Source organism: Cetorhinus maximus, chromosome 3, assembly GCF_964194155.1.
Source record: "Cetorhinus maximus chromosome 3, sCetMax3.hap1.1, whole genome shotgun sequence".
NCBI lineage: Eukaryota > Metazoa > Chordata > Chondrichthyes > Lamniformes > Cetorhinidae > Cetorhinus > Cetorhinus maximus.
Genome location: NC_135881.1, coordinates 130,766,579 through 130,786,422, shown reverse-complemented (window position 1 = coordinate 130,786,422; position 19,844 = coordinate 130,766,579). Strand labels below are relative to the sequence as shown.

Genomic DNA, 19,844 nt, shown 5'->3' with positions numbered 1-19,844 from the left:
ATAAGGCAGAGGACTGAAAAGGTGCATGGCCTACATAGACTGGTCACAGTTCTGAGCATCAGACACCCACATAAAGTACTTCAGGCCCAACTACATGGGAAAAAAACTGCTATTCTGGGCTTCAAGGGAGATGCCTACAGAGTTGTGGCAATTTAAACTGGATGGATAGTGACCACAACACTGACTTTCAGGCTGCCATGGGTGATTTAACAGGAATGAACCAATGCAATCTTCAATGCAATGATACATTTAAGATATTGATAAGGCTCTGCCAAGACAAGCACTGATCCACAAGAGCAGATATGCAGGCAAAATATTTCCCCATTGTGAACAGAATCACTGATTGCACACATGCTTATTCAGTCTGCTTTAGGTCAAGCTGTGCCATACCAAAATAGAAATGGATATTACTCAAACATGCAGATTGTGTGTAGCTGGATTTTCCAAAACCAGGTGAAATTTCAGCCAATGCCAACTTTATTACAATTAAGGCTGTCAACCCCAGCGAGTACAATCCTAGCTTATCCAACCTTTCCTCATAAGACAACCCACCCATTCCAGGTATTAGTCTAATAAACCTTCTCTGAACTGCTTCCAATGCATCTACATCCTTCCCTAAATAAGGAGACCAATACTGTACACAGTACTCCAGATGTGGTCTCAACAATGCCCTGTATAGCATAACCTTACTTTTGGACTCAATTCCCCTGACAATAAACAATAACATTATATTCTATTAGTTTTGCTAATTACTTTCTGTACCTGCTTGCTAACCTTTTGCAATTTACGCACTAGGACACCCAGATCCCTCAGCATCTCAGAGCTCACCATTTAGATAATATGCTTCTTTTGATTCTTCCTGCCAAAATGGACAATTGCACATTTTCCATTTTTATATTCTATTTGCCAGATCTTTGCCCACTCACCTAACCTGTCTATATACTTTTGTAGCTTCCTTATGTCCTCTTCACAACTTTCTTTCCTACAGCAAATTTAGCAGCCATACCTTCGGTCCCTTCATCCAAATCATTGACATAAATTGTAAAAAGTTGAGGCCCCAGCACTGATCCCTGTTGCACATCACTCATTACATCCTGCCAACCAGAAAATGACCTAGTTATGCCTACTCCCTGTTTACTGTTAGCTATCCAATCATCTATCCATGCCAATATGTTATCCCTACACCATAAGCTCTTATTTTCTGCAGTTGTGGCACCTTATCAAATCTGAAAATCTAAGTATAGTACATCCACAGCACATTTTCCCTTATTATACTCTATTTGCCAGATCTTTGCCCACTCACCTAACCTGTCTATATAGTTTTGTAGCTTCCTTATGTCCTCTTCACAACTTTCTTTCCTCCAGCAAATTTCAAAAAACTCCAATAGATTGGTTAAACATGATTTCCCTTCCACAAAACCATGTTGACTCTGCCTGATTGCCTTGAATTTATCCAAATGCCCTAACATCTAACGTCTTTAATAATAACTTCTAACATTTTCCCTATAACATTCCAGCTAACTGGCCTGTAGTATTCCGCTTTCTGTCTCCCTCCCGTTTTGAGTAAAGGAGTTATTTGCTATTTTCCAATCGAATGGAACCTTCCCCAAATCTGGTTAATTTTGGAAAATTAAAACCAACACATCAACTATCTCACTAGCCACTTCTTTTAAGACCTTAGGATGAAGTTCATCAGGGCCTGGGGACTTGTCAGCCCACAGTTCCAACAATTTGCTAAGTACTACTTCCCCGATGATTCTAATTTTCCTGAGTTCCTCCCACCCTTCCATTTCCTGATTTACAGATATGTCTGGAATGTTACTTGTATCCTCTTTCGTGAAGACCAATGCAAATTACCAGTTCAATTCATCTGCCATCTCTTTATTTTCCATTATTAATCCTCCAGACTCACTTTCTACAGGATCAGACTTTAACTCTTTTCTTTTTTAAATATCTATAGAAACTCTTACTATCTGTCTTTAAATTTCTAGCTAGCTTTCTCTTGTACTCTGATTTTTTCCTCATTAATCTTAGTCATTTTTTGCTGTTTTTCTTTTATATTCTGTCCAATCTTCTGACCTGCCACCCATCTTTGCACAATTATATGCTTTTTCTTTAAGTTTGATACTACCTTTAACCTTTTTAAGTTAACCACAGATCATGGGTCCTCCCCTTGGAATTTTTCTTGCTCGTTGGACTGTATCTAATCTGTGTATTCTGAAATATCTCCTTAAATGTCTGTCACTGCATCTCTATTGACCTATCCCTTAACTTAAATTGCCAGTTCTCTAAAGCTAGCTCTGCTATCATGCCCTCATTTAAGTTTAAAATACTAACCTTAGACCTTCTCTTCTCTTTCTCAAACTGAATATAAAATTCAATGGTATTATGATCACTGCTACTTAGGGATACCTTCACTATGAGGTCATTAATTAATCCTATCTCATTGCACAATATCAAGCCTAGTATAACCTGCTGCCTAGTTGGCTCTAGAACATGCTGTTGTAAGAAACTATCCTGAAAACATTCTATGAATTCCTCATCTAGGCTACCTTTGCCCATCTGTTTTTTCCAGTCTTTATGTAGATTAAAATCCCCCATGTTAATCGCTGTACCTTTCTGACAAGCTCCCATTATTTCTTCTTTGATACCCCATTATACTGTGTGGTTACTGTTAGGGGACCTGTACACCACTCCCACAAGTGACTTCTTGCCTTTATCATTCCTCATCTCTTAACCAAACCGCTTCTATATCCTGGTTTCCTGAACTTGGATCATTCTTCTCTTTTATTCTAATACCATCTTTAATTAACAGAGCCATCCCTCCACCTTTTCCTAGCTACCTGTCCTTCCTAAATGTCACACCCTTCAATATTCAGGTCTCAATCTATGTCTGTCATCCTGTAGCCATATCTCTGTAATGGCTATTAGATCGTACTTATTTCTCTCTATTTGCACTATCAGTTCATCTATTTTGTTTCGAATGCTACGTGCAGCAGAATGGAATAGTTTTAAAAGCTAAGTAATAAAATTACCTTTTTTAATCTATGGAATACAATGCCAATCCAAAAATATAACTACATTTATAAGACCTCAAATGAAAGCAGAAAATATTATAAATATACAACAGATTGGTCAGCATCTGGAAGAGAAGGAGATGCTAATTTTTCGGGAACTTTACCAAACTCTACAGCTTTCTCTTACTCTTTCAGAAGTTAACTGACTTGAGCAGCTTCAGCACTTTTATGTTTGTTCAGACTTCCTGTATTTTCTTTCTTTTTATATCTTCATAGGATATGTTGTATCTTTATGTTTTTAGTCAGAAACAGATACGGGTGCCATTTCCGATTGAACATCCCTACTATTCCCACATTTCCAAGTTTGCAGTATTCCCGAACTTCAACTCACCAAATGATCCAAATACTGGGGTACGAGCTGGACAGCTGCTGCCCATTAATCCTGATATGCCTGCAAAAAGTTATGATGTGATTGTGAATAAGAAAATTAAAGGTAACATTTTTATGAAAGTAGTTCAAATAAAGAAAATAGCCAAAATAAGTTATACATATGATTATCTCCCTAATAAATATGCCTATATAAACATTTTAAGTTAATTTTCTGAAAGCAGTCCACAGAATTTATTTTGAGTCACTCTAACGCAATTCCAACTTTTATTAATCATTGGAATGATCTCAAGTAATTAGCTGCAAGAATTATTAGGCAACATAGGCAACGTTCCCTTTCTCCACCATGTAAAAGGCTTTGTCTGGAATCATCCCCATTATCAGACGATGCTCCTCATCTCGACTGCATTGTTCAAAAATTATCAAACTTCTGCATTCTGAATAGTTTTTTATTGTTTCTCAAGGAAAATACTTGTCTATAATTATAACACTTAAACGTTGGTTAAAATATGAGCAAGCATTTCATAAATTCCTGATGTTATCTCTTCCTAAAGTCTGAAAGGTCACTCTTTACTGGGAAGTGTTTCTGAAGATTGTAGCATTCGACCAGAAATTACCAATCGAGGCAGAATTATATTGAAGAATTTACATTTGAGACTTTCTATTAATACGAGTCATTTGAGGTAGAGACAAATTAATTTTATTGTATTTTGTTTTCAGATTTTTGATAACATGAAACCATACAAATTGCAATCCAGGGTCCTATAGCGATGCAGGGCAATATTCCAAACAATATTAGCTGTTGGCAAATCCATATTAAATGTAAAACCATAATATTTGAGCCACCTGTATGCAACATTAGCATCCAGTTGAAGCCCTAGCCTTAGGAGCAAGCGATGCTGCCAAGAGTATTGTTTTGCACGATACCTGGCTATAAAAGCATGATCTTCCTGAAAACATGCAAGCTAAAACGATTGAAATTCCTTTACATATGCTTCCGGAAACTAGTAAAGTAAAAGCTGAAGACATTTGAAAAGCAACAACAAAATCTCCAAGTCATTCTTGACATGGTTCTTAAGAGGAGAGGAAGCGTCAAATAGTATAAACCATCAGAATATAGTTATCACTACAATTCACACATCACAAACGTTTTCTTTGTCGGTTACCTCAGCTTATCCTAGTGTTACATTGAGGCTGTTCCCTTTCAAAGAATGGGAGAAACAGGTTCATAGTCTATCCTGCACGGTCTGTTGCCAACAAATTTCTTGACACACTAACTTATTTCTATTTGTTTCATTTTTTTTAGTAAAACTTTCTATAGAACCTTGGCTAGTCCACATTTGGAGTACTGTGCACAGTTCTGGGAGAAGATGGGTTCAATTTTCCTGACCCATTGCCAATAGGCTGGGAAGCAGGGGAAGGCATTGAGAAGGCAGTCCAGCATCTTCCCGCTGCTATGCCATATTGCTAGAGGTGGGAAACTTTGTTCGGCTGCCCGTTAGGCAGCCAATTGAGCCACTTAAGTGCCAATTAAGGGCCATCTCCCAATTCAGTGGGAGTGGCCTCAGAATGAGTTCCTCGAGGCATCCCATGGCTCCCAGAAAGGCTCTCGGTGGCAGTGCCCATCTTTGTGGCACATGCTCCGTGACCCTCCCCTCCCCCTCCCCGATCACTGCGGCCTGGCTACCTGACTTTGAATTCCCCCAACAACACTGACCTACCTTTGATGGAGCCCGGCCATTGTCGTGCCCTCTTACTGGTGATGTAGCCTCAGCAATGTCCGCCACCCACATGCAGAGTCAGCCCCTGTTTTCAGCCCTGCAGGCAGGATTCAACCATCATCAATAAAATTTGGCCTGATGATGTTTCCACTTGTAGGGGAGTCCATAAATACAAGGTAGTCACTAACAAAGCGAAGAAGGAATTCAGGAAAAACTTCTTTATCCAGTGAATGTTCAGAATGTGGAAATGCTGATAATGTTAGATGAAGTAGGCTGGGAAGAAGTTTGTGTGGAGCATAAACATTGGCACAGGCCCGTTAACTGGATGGCCTGTTTCTATGCGGTAAATTCCATATAATAGCCATGTAACATTGGGAACCTATGGACCATTTCAGTGCAACGTGCTTGTCTAGTGTGCTAAAGGCCTCATTCCAGTGGACCTAGGTAATGTCGACAGATTTTTGTCAGTTAACTCTATGAAATAGGATCTTTTTCTTGGTGCTGTTCATGGGCAAAGTGCAAAGTCTCCTACAAGGGTGGTTCACCACCAGAACTACTGAAGCACCCGGATTTCATGATGGGCTTCATTAACTTGAAGATGCTGGACTTCAGGTACTGCTGGAAGTACTGTATTGGATGAAGGGATGCGAAGAATGAGTAATTTGGACCTTAAAGGACCAGTTACAATTACAACTCCACATAAGAGCACAAGAGTTTTGTTTTTGCAGATAATGAGTTCGAATATTTCCTATAAATGTTTGGGCTACTAATGATATATTTCTAATCTAATTTGTATGTGCTTGAAAGAGATTTAATGTATTGGTAATTTTCATGTTAATTTGTCTGTCCCTGTGAATAAGTTTGTGCTGCTGAAATGGTAGCAGAGCCTCGTTTGTACAGGTTAGCATTTTCAGGACTAATAGTTATTCATTTTAGTAGTGTTAAGCACTGAAGATGCCATGAGTTTCCATCCACTTGAAATTCACAAACACCACTGTTCACTTGTCCTAAGCAATGATTAGATTGTCCCCAGGATCTTAGTGCCCTTCACTTTGAAAATAATGTTGGTACTTCAGCTGCATGAGCTCCTCCCACTCCTCCAATGTGGAATTCACAGGCAGAGTACTGAACAGAATGGGCCAGAGTTTGCGGTCACCGTGCAGGACCAAATTGTGTCAGGCTGGCCTCAAAAATGGCGGGTGGGACCCTGATCCAGAATTTCTGTTCCCCATTTCTGGCACTGGCAATCTTCATTGGCACGGGAAAGGGGGCAGATCTAGAGCCGATATGCACTCTAAGGGAAGTCAGGCACACCATTAAAAGAACTGCTGAAGCAGTCATAGTGCAATTTTCAGGGAATTGTGTGGACTTCTGAAGGCTGTGTAAACCATGGCAACTCAGCGCAGTCGCAAACATATTAGGAGGCCCCTCAGAAATGCAGGAAAGTTCTGAGAAGTGCAGAAGTAAGGAAACTGTTGTACTTTGAGCAGAAAAGCCTCAGTGAATGTCCTGGACTTTCACCAGGGAGGGGGAAATGTGGTTCCTGAAAATCAGGGTCTGGGTAAAAATCTGCTGCCAACAGGCATCAGTCCATTCACCCAGGCTTGAAATATCTCTACCCCAAGCCAGGAATTCTGCCACTGGACATGGTGCAGCATCCTCGGATTTGCAGGCCATTCATGCACAGCAACTGCAGCAGCAGCCTCCTGTGCCAGGAGTCACACAAGCTTGGGACTAACTTTCAACTTCTGCCTGATCAGACACATTGTACCAGTCATAGTTGAATGAACTGGGCCTATCATCTCGAAACAGGAAAACCACTACCAGGTTAGAAGAAGCCTTTGATGTATAAAGCAGGATCATCACAGCACCCACAAAAGTGGCCTGACAAACAGAAGTTCCTTTTGACCTAAGATATAGATTCACAAATGACATTTTTGCTATTTTAAGATGCATGTTGCTAATGAAATGACACAAAACACAAAGACTGCTATTGATGAATTCTCACACAAATAAAATCCATTTCAACTGGTTTTCTGGTACATTCCCTTGGACAAGCACTGCACACGTGAAGTTCACCACTAAAGACAGAATGCTAGCAAATAAGAATAGTCATAATGGAATCTTTGTATTTGTTAAGTTCTGGAGACTATTTGGCTTTGGCCTCTAAAATAACCTGTGCAAAATACAGGTCTAATAAACACAGTGTGAAGAACTGCAAACACACACAGAAACAATACAGCAGCCAGTAAAGCAAAGGCTCCAGCTGATTAGCCTGGACACAACATTTAAAATAAAAAGAAAAGAATGTAGTTTTCAAGTCTGACAGAATAGACAGAGAAACAAAAACGCCATCTGGTAGCGGAAGTGCTTGTAGTGCAAGACCATAGAGAGCTGCAGATAATCAAAGAGGAAAAGCAGGGAGTACAAATCAGTATAAACCATAGCAAGAGGCGCAACCTCAGTAGCCAGTACTGAGGAGGAGAAGTTGCTGAGAATGCCCTGAGCACCGTGTGTGTACTACAGTAGGCTCACGCACCTGGAGATGTCTGAACACCAGTGCAGAAGAGATTTTGGCTGTTCAGAGAGATAGTGGCTGACCTCTATGCCCTCCTTAATGATGAATTGGCCCCTAGAACCACCCACCAACATCGTGTCGGTAGTACTGAAGGTGACCGTGGCCCTCTAATTATTTGCCATGGGTCCATTTCAAGGCTCTGCTGCTGACCTCTGTGGAATTTCCCGGTTGGCTGCAAGAAGATGGATGGATTCTGGGTGACAAGGGCTATCCTCTGAGAAGGTGGCTTCTAACCCTTTTGAGAAACCAAGCCCCAGCTTTAATACAACGAGAGTAAACTGCACACCAGCACACTCATGGCCCACTCAAAATGAGATTTTGATTCCTTGACCGCTCTGGTGGAGCACTGCAATGCTCACCTGCCAGGATCTCCCGAAAGGTGTGCTGCATGCTGCAAAAACATGGCGCAGGAGAGGAGTGTGGCACTTGAGGAAGCGGAGTGCTCACCACGTTATAGCGGGAAGAGGAGGTTGGAGAAGAAGGGTCCGGGGACTCAGACAGGGGAATCAGGTATGCAGGCTTGACCATGGAGACGTGACGCTGGGCAGGCCCAGTGATGTGGAGAGGAATCCATTCAGGATGCTGTTATTGCAAGGAACCTCCTGATCCAGCAACTGTTCAGCTGAGGGCATCCTGAATGGCTGATGAAGAAGCATCTGCCTGGCACTGGATGAAGTCTGAACCTTCACATGGACACCATCCAAACCAACATCCTTCCCAATGCAACCATCACATATAGATGGTCGATGGGCTGCAGTCTCCACTGGCACTAGTGAGAACCTGATGCAATCTCTGTACATTGTAATGATCTTTGATATAGCCTGAAATGTAAATAGCATGCACACTAAAGCATAAATTTAATAGTGAATGGGTCAATATTCATAACTACATCCATAGATAACTCACCACAGTGACCCCACTCAGTGTTCAAGATGACGCGGTGTCCTGCGGGCATGCACACTCCTATGCAGGGCTCCCCATGTTTCCCTGGAGAAAGTGGATGCAGCCTGCTAATGTCTGGCTATGTGGCTGTGAGGAGTCTAATGATCAGCCTCTTCATGGAGTGACTCATTGGGGCCTTTCCTGTGACTGTGCTGTCTGCATCTCTGCAGAGGCAGCACATTGCCGATTGGTCCCCAGCTCACAGGTGCTCCCTCTGTCAGCAGGGCCAAGGGTGGTGAGGTACCCTCAATCTGCATAGAACCCTCATCCTCATCTGAAACATCCTTAGCCTTTGGTGTGCTCTCCCATTGGCTTAAAGGGGCCTTCAGCTGGGGCACAGCTGGCATCCCCTTTAGCCACAGTTGGGCCACCTGTGAGAGTGTCCTGTTCAGAGTCCGCAGCTCCTCACAGACTTCACTCCGGTTTTGCACTGATGGGTCCAGGCTACACAGAAAGCCATAAACCCTGTGCAGGATATCACACTGCTCCTGCATTCACTCCAAGTGCTAGCACGTGTCACTTTCCATGGGAGGAAATCTCTTATGGGAGGAGCTCATGAGCTGCAATCCCCGAGACATAATCAAGCTCATCTGCATCATGGACACCTCCTTTTGCAGCATGTGAACTCGGGGAAATAAATCTGCCAGATTGCAACACATCTGCTGCTGCAGGTCCAAATAATGAACCTCAAACTGTTGACTCCTGAGGCCCTTCCCCACTGCCCCATTAAGCATCACTGCAGCTATCCTCCCCCACCCATCCCACCTCATACTGCATACAAGTGCTGTGCTCCTCACCCAATGCCATTGACTCAAATACTGCACATGGACTTGCCAACTTGTACATACTTCAGTTGGTGCTTGATGTGCTAGGCTGGTGTGATGATGCTTCCTCAGACATGTTACCCTTCTCTTGATGTCCAAGGCTTTCCTAGACTCTTGGGGATGGGGCCACAATGCTGGGACCAGTCTTGGACACACGAGAAGCTTATGGGAGGAAGGTGGGGAGACCCTCATAATTTCTCACTGACAGGTCATTACAGTACACCTAATGGTTAGCTGTCAGATTAGGTTTTCCTCTCCAATTTAGTATCACCTTCCCCCGCCAAACAAAATAATTCCCTCAAGATCTACCACCGCTGCAATGTTCTCACAAATGCCTCTTCCATATTCATGTGCACTTAGAATGGGGGATTCACCATCAGCAATGCACTTATGTGATGGGACCCTGAAGATCTCCATGGCCCCCTCCTCGATGGTCCTTAATAGGCTCAGCTTTGGGGTCTCATCCCTCACAGCCATTGCCCTTTGTTGTGTATCACTTCTCCTGCAGGAGAGGGAGATAAAGCGGTGGAATACTTTGAGAAGTAGGGAAGTTCCTCTGCATGGTTTCAGACAACATTTCCTCTTCTGCAACCTTATCCATGAGCATCGGTGCTATGTCAGTGACCTGGGCACCAGCCCCTCCAATGTTGAGGAGCAGCTTGCAGCCTATGTTCCCCAGATGCTTCGCATGTTGAATGCTGTGATCCAAGAGGGAACATTGAGTAGTGGAAGTCTCAGTCACCTTGCTTGAACGCAGCAGGTCACTGATCCTCTTCCGGCACCGTATCCATGATCATCGTTGCTCTCCCAAGGCACTCACCGACTCCATAATCTGGAGCCATGCCCTCTTGGTTAGGCTCGGGAATATTTTACGGCATGCCAAGTAGAGGATATCCCTCCTGTCAGTAATCACCTGCACCAGGATGTCCAAGTCATGGTCGCTGAAGCGTGGAGCTGGTTTGTCCTGGCTCTCCTGGCTATTTCCTGGCATTGACATTCAGGCATTAGGGTAGATGAAGTTCATGGGTCAGTATGTATGTTTGCTGTGTGTGTGGTGTCCCTCTAGCTTGGCATGATGACATGATAGTGAGGTGATGGTGTTTTGTGGTCTGCATCCTATTGATTGGCACGTCATGCGCAGGCTTGATGGCCTCACTGTTGCTGTGCGGGTGCCAGGGTCACATGCTTTGACACTGTGTGGCAATGTTCTAAGGGGCCAGAGCTCATGTTCACACGTGCCTTGGGGTGGAGGAAGACTGGGAGTAACCAGGAGATTGCTCAGTGTTGAGGTTGCAGGGAGAGGGGTCATGTGAGAGTCTGTAAAGTTGAGGTCTGACCGTGGGGAGCAGCATCTGAGCTGGACTGCTGAGAACACTTGTAGAGCTGTGCTGAGCCCTGCTGCATATTCATTGGCAGAATGCAGTCACTTGCAGGGGAGAACAGAAAAAGACTGGGCTAGCAGACCCCTCAGAGTTGGGTCTTCTCAGGCAGCAGATCATGACAGCAATGGATCATGCGTTGGGTTGGGAGTTTACTGAGGGTTTTCTCATGCTAGGCCAACTTTCTAAGAGGCAACAAGCTATTAGCCAGAAATGAAGTAAGTATTCATAGGTCAAAGTTCAGATCTTAGTTCCAGAGCAATTGAAGAGTTCTTTACAAACCTTCTTGTTTTTCTTGCGGCACCAAAATGGCGGTAAAGGTGGGCCTTTTATCGGCCCCGAGACAGGATAGACCCACCTCCACAGGATAGAATCCATTGCTGCCGCTAATTGTACCTCTATGATGGTGTAAGAGGTGGAAGGCCCAACTCCAGCCCCTTCCAGCACCCCCACCCGCTTGATGAAAATAGCCCAGCTAGCACTGGCAGTAGAAGGCATGATTGTGACTTCAGGAAGCTCCCAGTTCCCGATTCTCAACTCAAAGACGAAAATCCAGCCCTACACATCAGATATTCAGTTATAGACTTGGCTTCTTTGAAGAGCCCTCCATATAATAGTATCTAATCATGCTATGAACTATTTTTATCAGTCAACTAGACAGACCATGAACAATACATTTTCAGCTATTCTGGTAGGTTTAAATTGATTTTGTCACCTGATTTGATATCAAATAGCTTAGCTCTGAGAACAAGCCCTGATTGTCTGACAAGCATCTAAGTTTTGCATGCATTTAACATTTCATGGATCATTAAGAGACGAAAGAAGCTGGAATCATTAAAAAGGCATATTGGATTGTTCACTTTATAACTAGAGGTAAAGAGTACAAAACCAAAGAATCTACACCAAACCTTTGTAAAACATTGGTTAGGTCCTAGCCGGAGTATTGTATACAGTTCTGGACATCACACTTTAGGAAAGCTTTGGAGAGGGAGATTTACCAGAAATGCTGGACATCAGTTATGTCAAGAGACAAGAGAAGCTGGAGCTGTTCTCATTAGAGCAGGGAAAGTTGGGTGGAGATTTAAGATGTTCAAAATTTTGAAGGCCTTTAATGGAGTAAATAAAGAGAAACTGTTTCCAATGGCAGAATTGTCAGTGGCGAGGGGACACAGATTTAAAATATTTTTAATTCAGCTACATTGGAACACACTGCCTGAAACGGTGGCAGAAGATTCAGTAGTGACTTCCAAAATGCAATTGGATATACACTGAAAAAGGAAAAACTTACAGAACTATTGGAAAAGAGCAAGGAAATGGGACTAATTAGAAAGCTCTTTTAAAGAGACAGCACCAGGAGAAGGGCCAAATGGTCTCCTCTGCTGTATCATTATGTTATTACGTATGATGAATTGAGGCCATTTGACCCAGTTTTCATATTTCACAGGAATATCCACTCCCACATTCTTTAATATATACATTTTCAAGTATTTACTGGATTTCCTTTCAAATTATACTGAATATTGTGCCTCAATAGTTGCCTGTATTAAGGTATTCCCAGTTAAAAAGTTCAAAAGCCTGTTTTCAGGCTTGGGAGTTGTGATTCACAAGCAGTCCACTGCTGGTCCTGTTGAGGCAGGCAGCACACAAATTTCATGCCACCTCCTCATTTCAATGATTGTAATATTCAGTTCAGTGTGACCCACACTTCTGGCTGGTTGAACGGTCAACAAAGGGCCCAGTAGCGTGCATAGCTAGCATGTGTTCCATCTAGCTTGTACCTCTTAAAGGCAGCCTGCACCTCTTAAAGCGGAGCTACACTCATTAGATGGAGGCTGCTGGCTACTGCCTTTTTGGCAAGTGCCTGCAAGAGAAAGCTAAATAAATGGAACACCAAGGAAGACGGAGGGTTCAGTGGTTCATGGATGCAATGCTGAAGACGTTAGCAGAGGTTGGCAAGAGGTGCAATTCAGCTATTGCAGGCACATCAACCACTGTGTAAGGTGATCACTGACATTTTTCCCTCCCCCTTGCAGGACAAGGCCACGTGCAATCACAGGGAGCAGAGCAAATTGACAGAGGCCAATTCTGCCTGCATTCCCTGAGCCCTATGGAGGAGATGGTTCTCTGCATCATTAGGCAGGCTGCAGTAAAACCTATTGTATGTTCTTGCCTTATGCCCATTCTCAATTCCTACCTCCCCTTTATCCTGCTATCTGTCATGAAGTGCAAGCTGCAGATGGTGTGATCGTGGACTTCTTGCTTTTCACACCACCCTCCCTTCTCTCACACTAACCTTCTTCTGATTCATGTTTTCTGACACCCAAGAACTGCTGTCTGCCCAGCCAGAGCAGCCTCAGGAGGAAGGGTGGGAGCAACACCACATTACTGAAGAAGTGCTGGCACTTGCTGCCACCAGCTTAGACACTGGCATTGTGAGAACTTTAAAGAATGTTGGTATAGAGACAGGACTTGTACGTGGTGAGTCACTGGGTGCAAGTGGACTGCACTCAGACAATGGAGAAGGGATAGTTTGTGTTGCAACGCCCCAAAAGATGAGGTTGCTCATACTGCCTGCTACAGGGGACTCAAGTGAGAACATTAATGGGGCAGCCTACAGGAGATGCCAATGATGATTGAGGTGCTTGATGCATTGGCAGGTCAGCCAGAAAACCTCTTGGCAATGTCAGGGAGCATGGAGGGTTATGGCTCAAAATTGGCATCACGCGGAGCTTGGAACCCATCCCTTTCACCATAGAAATGGTATCCAACTCTAAGAGAGCACTAGTGGACTCACCCGTGAGGCAGTGACTGGTAGTTGCTGTTTCAGGTTCCACTTAGTACAAATGGAAGCCACCCAATGTCTCAGTGCTGTAGTACAAGCATGAGATCCATGCTTGCCCCCATGCAGATTCAGACTACTGCCATCATGGCTGCAGATCTCAGTGCTGAAAGGGGCTCTCTCAGCAGTCCAGCAATCTATCCTCCAACAGATGCCATGTCTGTGGGGGTGGTGTGGCATCTTGGAGCCTGAACTGCTGTCTTCTCTCAAGATGACAGCATTCATACTTCTACCACTAATAGTCCTTGCTGCTACAGCTCAACCAGCCAGTCCAGACTGCTGCCACCCATGCTGAAATAGTCCAATCCAAGGTGGGTTCCCCAAAGCCCCGAGCTTCTCGAGGGTGCCCTGCAAGGCCATCTGCAGTCCCCAGTGAAAGTCAACAGCCATCCACCAGGCATGCTGCAAACACTGGTGTCACACTACAAAGGAGCGCTAGGCCAGGCAAAGGCACATGTAAGACTGACACTGCGGGAATGCACAAAAGTGAATAGAATTATCTTTGTGTTTTTAGTTTGTCATGATGAGGTTTTTTTTTTGGTAGTTTTTGAAGGTTTTGGCCAAGAGAGTGCTGTGATGGGATGTTGCAGATGGTTGGGACACTGATAAATAGTGGAACAAGGGCATTAAGGATGACATCCTAAATGAACCAGAGTCTGAACAAGCATTCACAGGCAGCAAGTCCAGAGCATTGTGGTCCTGGATACTACATCCCTGCCTCCATTCATGGGATTTTGACAACAATACCAGGGAAGGAGGGAGCTGTTCCATTGGGAGAGCCTCACTTAAACCATGCTGGGACAGGTGTCCTGGCAAATTGTATAACTAAGGCTGTAGAAAGTGCTTTAAATTAAATGGAGCAGTGGGGTGAAGGTTCACATGAGGGGTCATATAGAAAGGTAAGGAGAAATGACAAGGAAATTGTGCAGGGTAGTGATACAGGTAATGATAACCAAAGAGTTACAGGAAAAGACAGAGCATACAAACCTAAGAGTGCACCAGCATAAAGGGTCAGAGTCACGAAAAATGGTAAAAAGACAGAATTAAAGGCTTTTTTATCTGAGTGCTGGAAGCATCATAACAAGATAAATAAATTAATAGCATAAATATAAATAAATGCTGATATGATAACCAACACAGAAACATGGTTGCAAGGTGACCAAGGCTAGGGACTGAATATTTGACATTATCAAAGGATAGGAAGAAAGGACGAACAGGTTGGATAGCTCTGCTCATAAAATATGAGATCCAGTACAATAGTGAGAAATGAGCTTGGCCTGGAAGATCAAGATGTACATTCAGACTGGGTGGAGATAAGAAAAAAGCAAGGAAAAGAGGTCACTGCTGGGAGCAGTTTATAGGCTCCCTAAACGGTAGCTACACTATATGACAGAGTGTAAATCAAAAAAATAATGGGAGCTTGTAAGAAAGGTACTGCAATAATCATGAACAATTTTAATCCTCATGTAGATTGGACAAATCAAATTGGCAAAAGTAGCCTTGAGGATAGGTTCATAGACTGTATTCAGGACAGCTTCTTAGAACAATATGCTCAGGAACCAACCAAGAAACAAGCTATTTTGGGCCTGATACTATGCAATGAGACAGGATTAATTAAAGATTTTATAATACTGGATCCTTTAGGCAGGAGTGACCATAATATGATAGAATTTCACATTCAGTTTGAGGGTGCGAAACATGGGTCTGAAACTAGTGTCTTATACTTAAATAAAGGCAATTACAAGGTTATAAAGACAGAGTTGGCTAAAGTGCAATTGACAAAATAGATCCAAGAGAAAGATCTGTTAATCAAGCAATGTTTTCCCTAGGGAGCAGCATTTCAAAAGACTAGTGCATTTCTGGGCTCTTAGCCAAGCTTCATTATGCATCCTTGACAATTGCTCAATGTTTATTTATTTAAGATAAAGAGGTGACAAATATTTGCAGCTTCTGATATAGATACTTCAAAGGTATGGATGATCGCCACTTTTATAGGGCTGTAGTAAAGCAGCTTTTTTTAAAGCAAGTTATGAATGATTAATGGTCTTTAAAAATGATTTCACACATGTCATTGTTACTACAGGTTGATCAGGGTGCTTTAGTTAAAGGAACCAAAACCATTTTTTTTTTCAGTTTCAAGCCTAGGGGATTACTAGCCATGTTATGATGCTAAAAAGCTAGGCCATTGTCTCTAACATCACCTGAAAGACAGCTGTAAATAAACCTTTTACAAGAGTTCAGCAAAACGGGAGATTTTTAAAGAATAGGGAACTGTAAAGTAACTGCTAGGATTCAAGTCTTAGCTCCAATGCATGGAGTACCCAGGGGACCCCCACCCCCACTTCCTCCTCCACCCACCTCACCAATCAACCCACCCTGTAACTGCAGGCCATAGAGTCCAGTAATATTTGGCCACATTATCAATTAATCAAACGCACTCCTGTCCAACAAGGCTCTGCACTGGGAGTGAAATCTTGCAATTTAGGTCTTGTTATTCTATTCTTATATTCATACTCTTACTCACTGACAGGATGTTAGTCCTATTCTGGTGGATGGTTTTATAGATTCCCACAACTAATATCCACATCCACTGAATGTTGCTATCCCACTGGATGGAGTTCTGTTTGCTGCATTCAGCCTAAAGTGCAGCACTGACAATACCAATTATCACCTTCTTCAACCTTTCTTCTTTTGCCTCCTCCCCCAATTTCATTACACTGCTGGATTTCCCAAACCACAGAGCCAATCTCTTGCTCTCCATAATCTGTGCACTAACTCACTCAAAACGCCCTCCACAAGCTCACAATCTGCATCACCCAGGAGTTGAGTAGTTACATTGTAACTTGCAAACATTCATGAGAAGGTTGCAGGGTTGTGATGGTGTTTTGTTCAGAATCATTGGCAGTACTGGTTGGTGTTTTTCTAAGACTAATTGACAGGAGGCTGTTGGCTCAAAGAGACATCTGCAAACTGATCTTGCATTACAAGGCATTGTGTATCATATTTTTATAGTTGCCTGTACTTCTTTGCTGCCCCACAGCCTAGTTATGCTCAGTGGAGCGTTAATTGCTTTAAAGTGAGACTTCCACCCTTATTTGGCATGTAAGTCATGCCTTGGAGAGCTGCCAGCCAGTGCAATTAGCTAGTAGCTCTGTAGTCTCGGCAGCGCCAGGTTTGAGGAGAGGAAGAGGTTATGGAGCCCAGACTGCCAGGTAAGTCCAGGTTTTTTAAAAATTCATTCACAGGATATGGGCCTCGCTGGCTGGGTCAGCATTTATTGCCCATCCCTAGTTGCGCTTTAGAAGGTGGTGGTGAGCGGCCTTCTTGAACCGCTGCAGTCCATGTGGTGTAGGTACACCCACAGTGTTGCTAGGAAGGGATTTCCAGGAGTTTGACCCAGCGACCGTGAAGGAATGGCAATATATTTCCAAGTCAGGATGGTGAGTGGCTTGGAGGGGAAATTCTAGGTGTTGAGGCCTGGCTGGCAGGCCCCAGCAAGGGGGATGTGGGGGGACACTGATTTGGTGAGGTTGATGGGGAGGGTTAAAGATGGGGGGTATGACGTTGTTGGTGGGGAGGGGGGGTTGCCCTGATGGCACTGGGGCTCTCCCCGCACCCATGGAAGTTCCTCCCCACCCCCCTGCCTTCTTGTACGACACTAGCCTACAAAAATGAAAGCTATAGCCTGCTGCTTAGCGGGGACTTTCCCCCTGCCTGAGTAAAATATCAGTGGAGGCAGAATGAGGCCCTTAAATGGTCATTAATTGGACATTTAAGGGCCTCAATAGGCCCAAGGGCAGGCAGACTGCCTGATGCCACCGTAAAATCGTAGGCAGGCCAGGGCTGGTTCAGAAGCCAGTGGGAAAGCCACACACGGTATTTTACAAGCCCCTCCACCTTCAAATATGCCACTGGGGGGCTGTAAAATCCAGATCTGTGTTTGAGAAATGGGAAGGAAGACAATACAAAGCAAGAGCAGGGTAATGTTAGTCTTGAGGTTGGATGAGGCTTCTGACATCACATATCACTGCCTCCCTGATGCTCTTATAAGTAAGGTTGTCCAGGATGGCCTCCTTAATGGAAGGCAACAATATAAAATTTAGTGGGTCTCCTCCAATTCAGGTCTGTTTCCTGGTATTATATGCCATCCTGTTATGCAAGCAGAACAAGTAGTCTTGAGATATTGAAAGTTTAAAAAGCACAATCATTGACAATGCCCAACCTGCACTCCATCCAAGGATTTCACTTGTAAGTAACAGCTTAAATGTTGTATATGGGCATGTGTGGTGAGCAATGTAAGAACTATAAAGTTGCTTGAGAGCTTTTCCTTGGTCAATAGTAAACAGGTGATAGGTTACAGGCAACATTTTTTTGACATGTACTTGGACCATCTACTTGCTTTATGGCCCTGTAAGGTATCTTTACCTGGGCAACTTCGCTAAGGGTCTCTCCTTCTGCATCTTCTCCCAGGCTCTATAGTTACCATGCACAGTAATTTCTATCATGCACATTGCAATATTGTACTCTGTGGAGGTGGAGATTGTAAGTGAGAGTATTATTCATCATGCACCAGTTCTGCCACTCATGCATTGGACCTGGAAAATCCATCCTAGTATCTAAGGTTCTGAGGATAAATTCATGATACTGTCTCAGCAAAGTCAATGCTGGCATTGGTGCTGCAGCTTGGTATTGGTGCTGGTTACCAGTCCCGGTGCGCCATTGTCCATCAGAATTGTGTAACTTCTCAGTATCAGGTACAACAAAGGAGCAGGAACTCATTCAGTGTTTGGTTTCTAATCTACATGTTCTGCTGCTCAAATAATCTCTAATTGCCTAATGTTGGGTTTGACCTGCCCTTTCGAGTCTGCATCTTCCTGCTTTTCCCACTCAAGCAAACCGCAGCACCCACCCCCCCTCCTTCCCCCAATGCTCAGGCTGCAGCTCCACCCATTCGAAGTAAATCCCTTCCCCCAACGTGCTTTGGAATACCAAAACTGTGGGATATGGAAAGCGAAACAACAGGCCCAAAACTGGAGGGAAGGTTTGCGTGTCTTGGTGGCTGGAGTAAGGACTGAGCAGGCCTAGGTACTATAAATGAGATCACTGCAGTTCAACTGATCATTGCCATCTATGCTAATACACTTAACATGCTTGCTCTACATATAATTTGCAATGGTATAGGGCAGATTTTCTGAGTACTAGTTAATGAGAAATTAGAAACTTACCGATATATTGTATATATTTTTTAAAATGTCAACCTAAATTCACCGGTAACACATTTGTCTCTGAATCAGAAGATTATGCTAAGCCCCAGCCTAGACTCTTAAGCACATAGTCAGGATTGAATCTTCAAAGTCTATATTATCAAAGTTGCTGTCTTTCAAATGAGATGTTAAACTGATGCCCTTTTGGCATAAAATGATTCTTTAGCACTATTTGAAGAATGTCAGGTTCATTCTACAGGCAAAAGCAAAAAACTGCAGATGCTGGAAATCCAAAACAAAAATAAAAATACCTGGAAAAACTCAGCAGGTCTGACAGCATCTGCGGTGAGGAACACAGTTAACGTTTCGAGTCCGTATGACTCTTCAACAGAACTAAGGAAAAATAGAAAAGAGGTGAAATATAAGCTGGTTTAAGGGAGGGAGGCGGAGCTCTCCACAGATGCTGTCAGACCTGCTGAGTTTTTCCTGCAATTTTTGTTTTTGTTTCAGATTTCTAGCATCCGCAGTATTTGCTTTTATCTCTCATTTTTCTTACTCAGTGGATCCAGTCCTCAAGTCACATACACCAGCAGCTCTATTCTATTCAAGTTCCCCAATACAATTATCACCAGTAGAACACACTTCTACCAACCCTTTCTCCTTCGGATCACAACAGTCCTGATGGAGTAACTTTCCAGAGTTCCCTTTCAATTGATCAACCAATAACACCCCGGTTGACGGTCTGGTCACCCCTGGTCAAAACATCCAGCCCTTTAGCATGCCTCAGCTATTCACACAGTTTTTAAATTTCAGTCCTTTTAGTTAGCTTGCACATTGCTTCACCAAGAGCTCTAGCCTTCCTCTTTTCTGCTAAACAAAATAACAGCCCTTTTTCCTTAGAGACCCGTGTTTGTTTCTCTGAACACCAAGAGTTCTGTGTGTGCTCTGTACCA

General features: G+C 43.4%; 1 protein-coding gene across 1 annotated transcript in view; it reads left to right on the top strand.

The window, feature by feature from the left end:
- The window catches only part of spmip4 (sperm microtubule inner protein 4), an 88,491-nt gene that overhangs the window by 25,810 nt on the left and 42,837 nt on the right, over positions 1-19,844 (top strand). The window contains exons 5-6 of the mRNA XM_078535693.1: positions 3,320-3,510; positions 12,882-13,006. Coding sequence (XP_078391819.1) covers positions 3,320-3,510; positions 12,882-13,006 — 316 coding nt within the window. The remainder of the gene's footprint in view (positions 1-3,319; positions 3,511-12,881; positions 13,007-19,844) is intronic.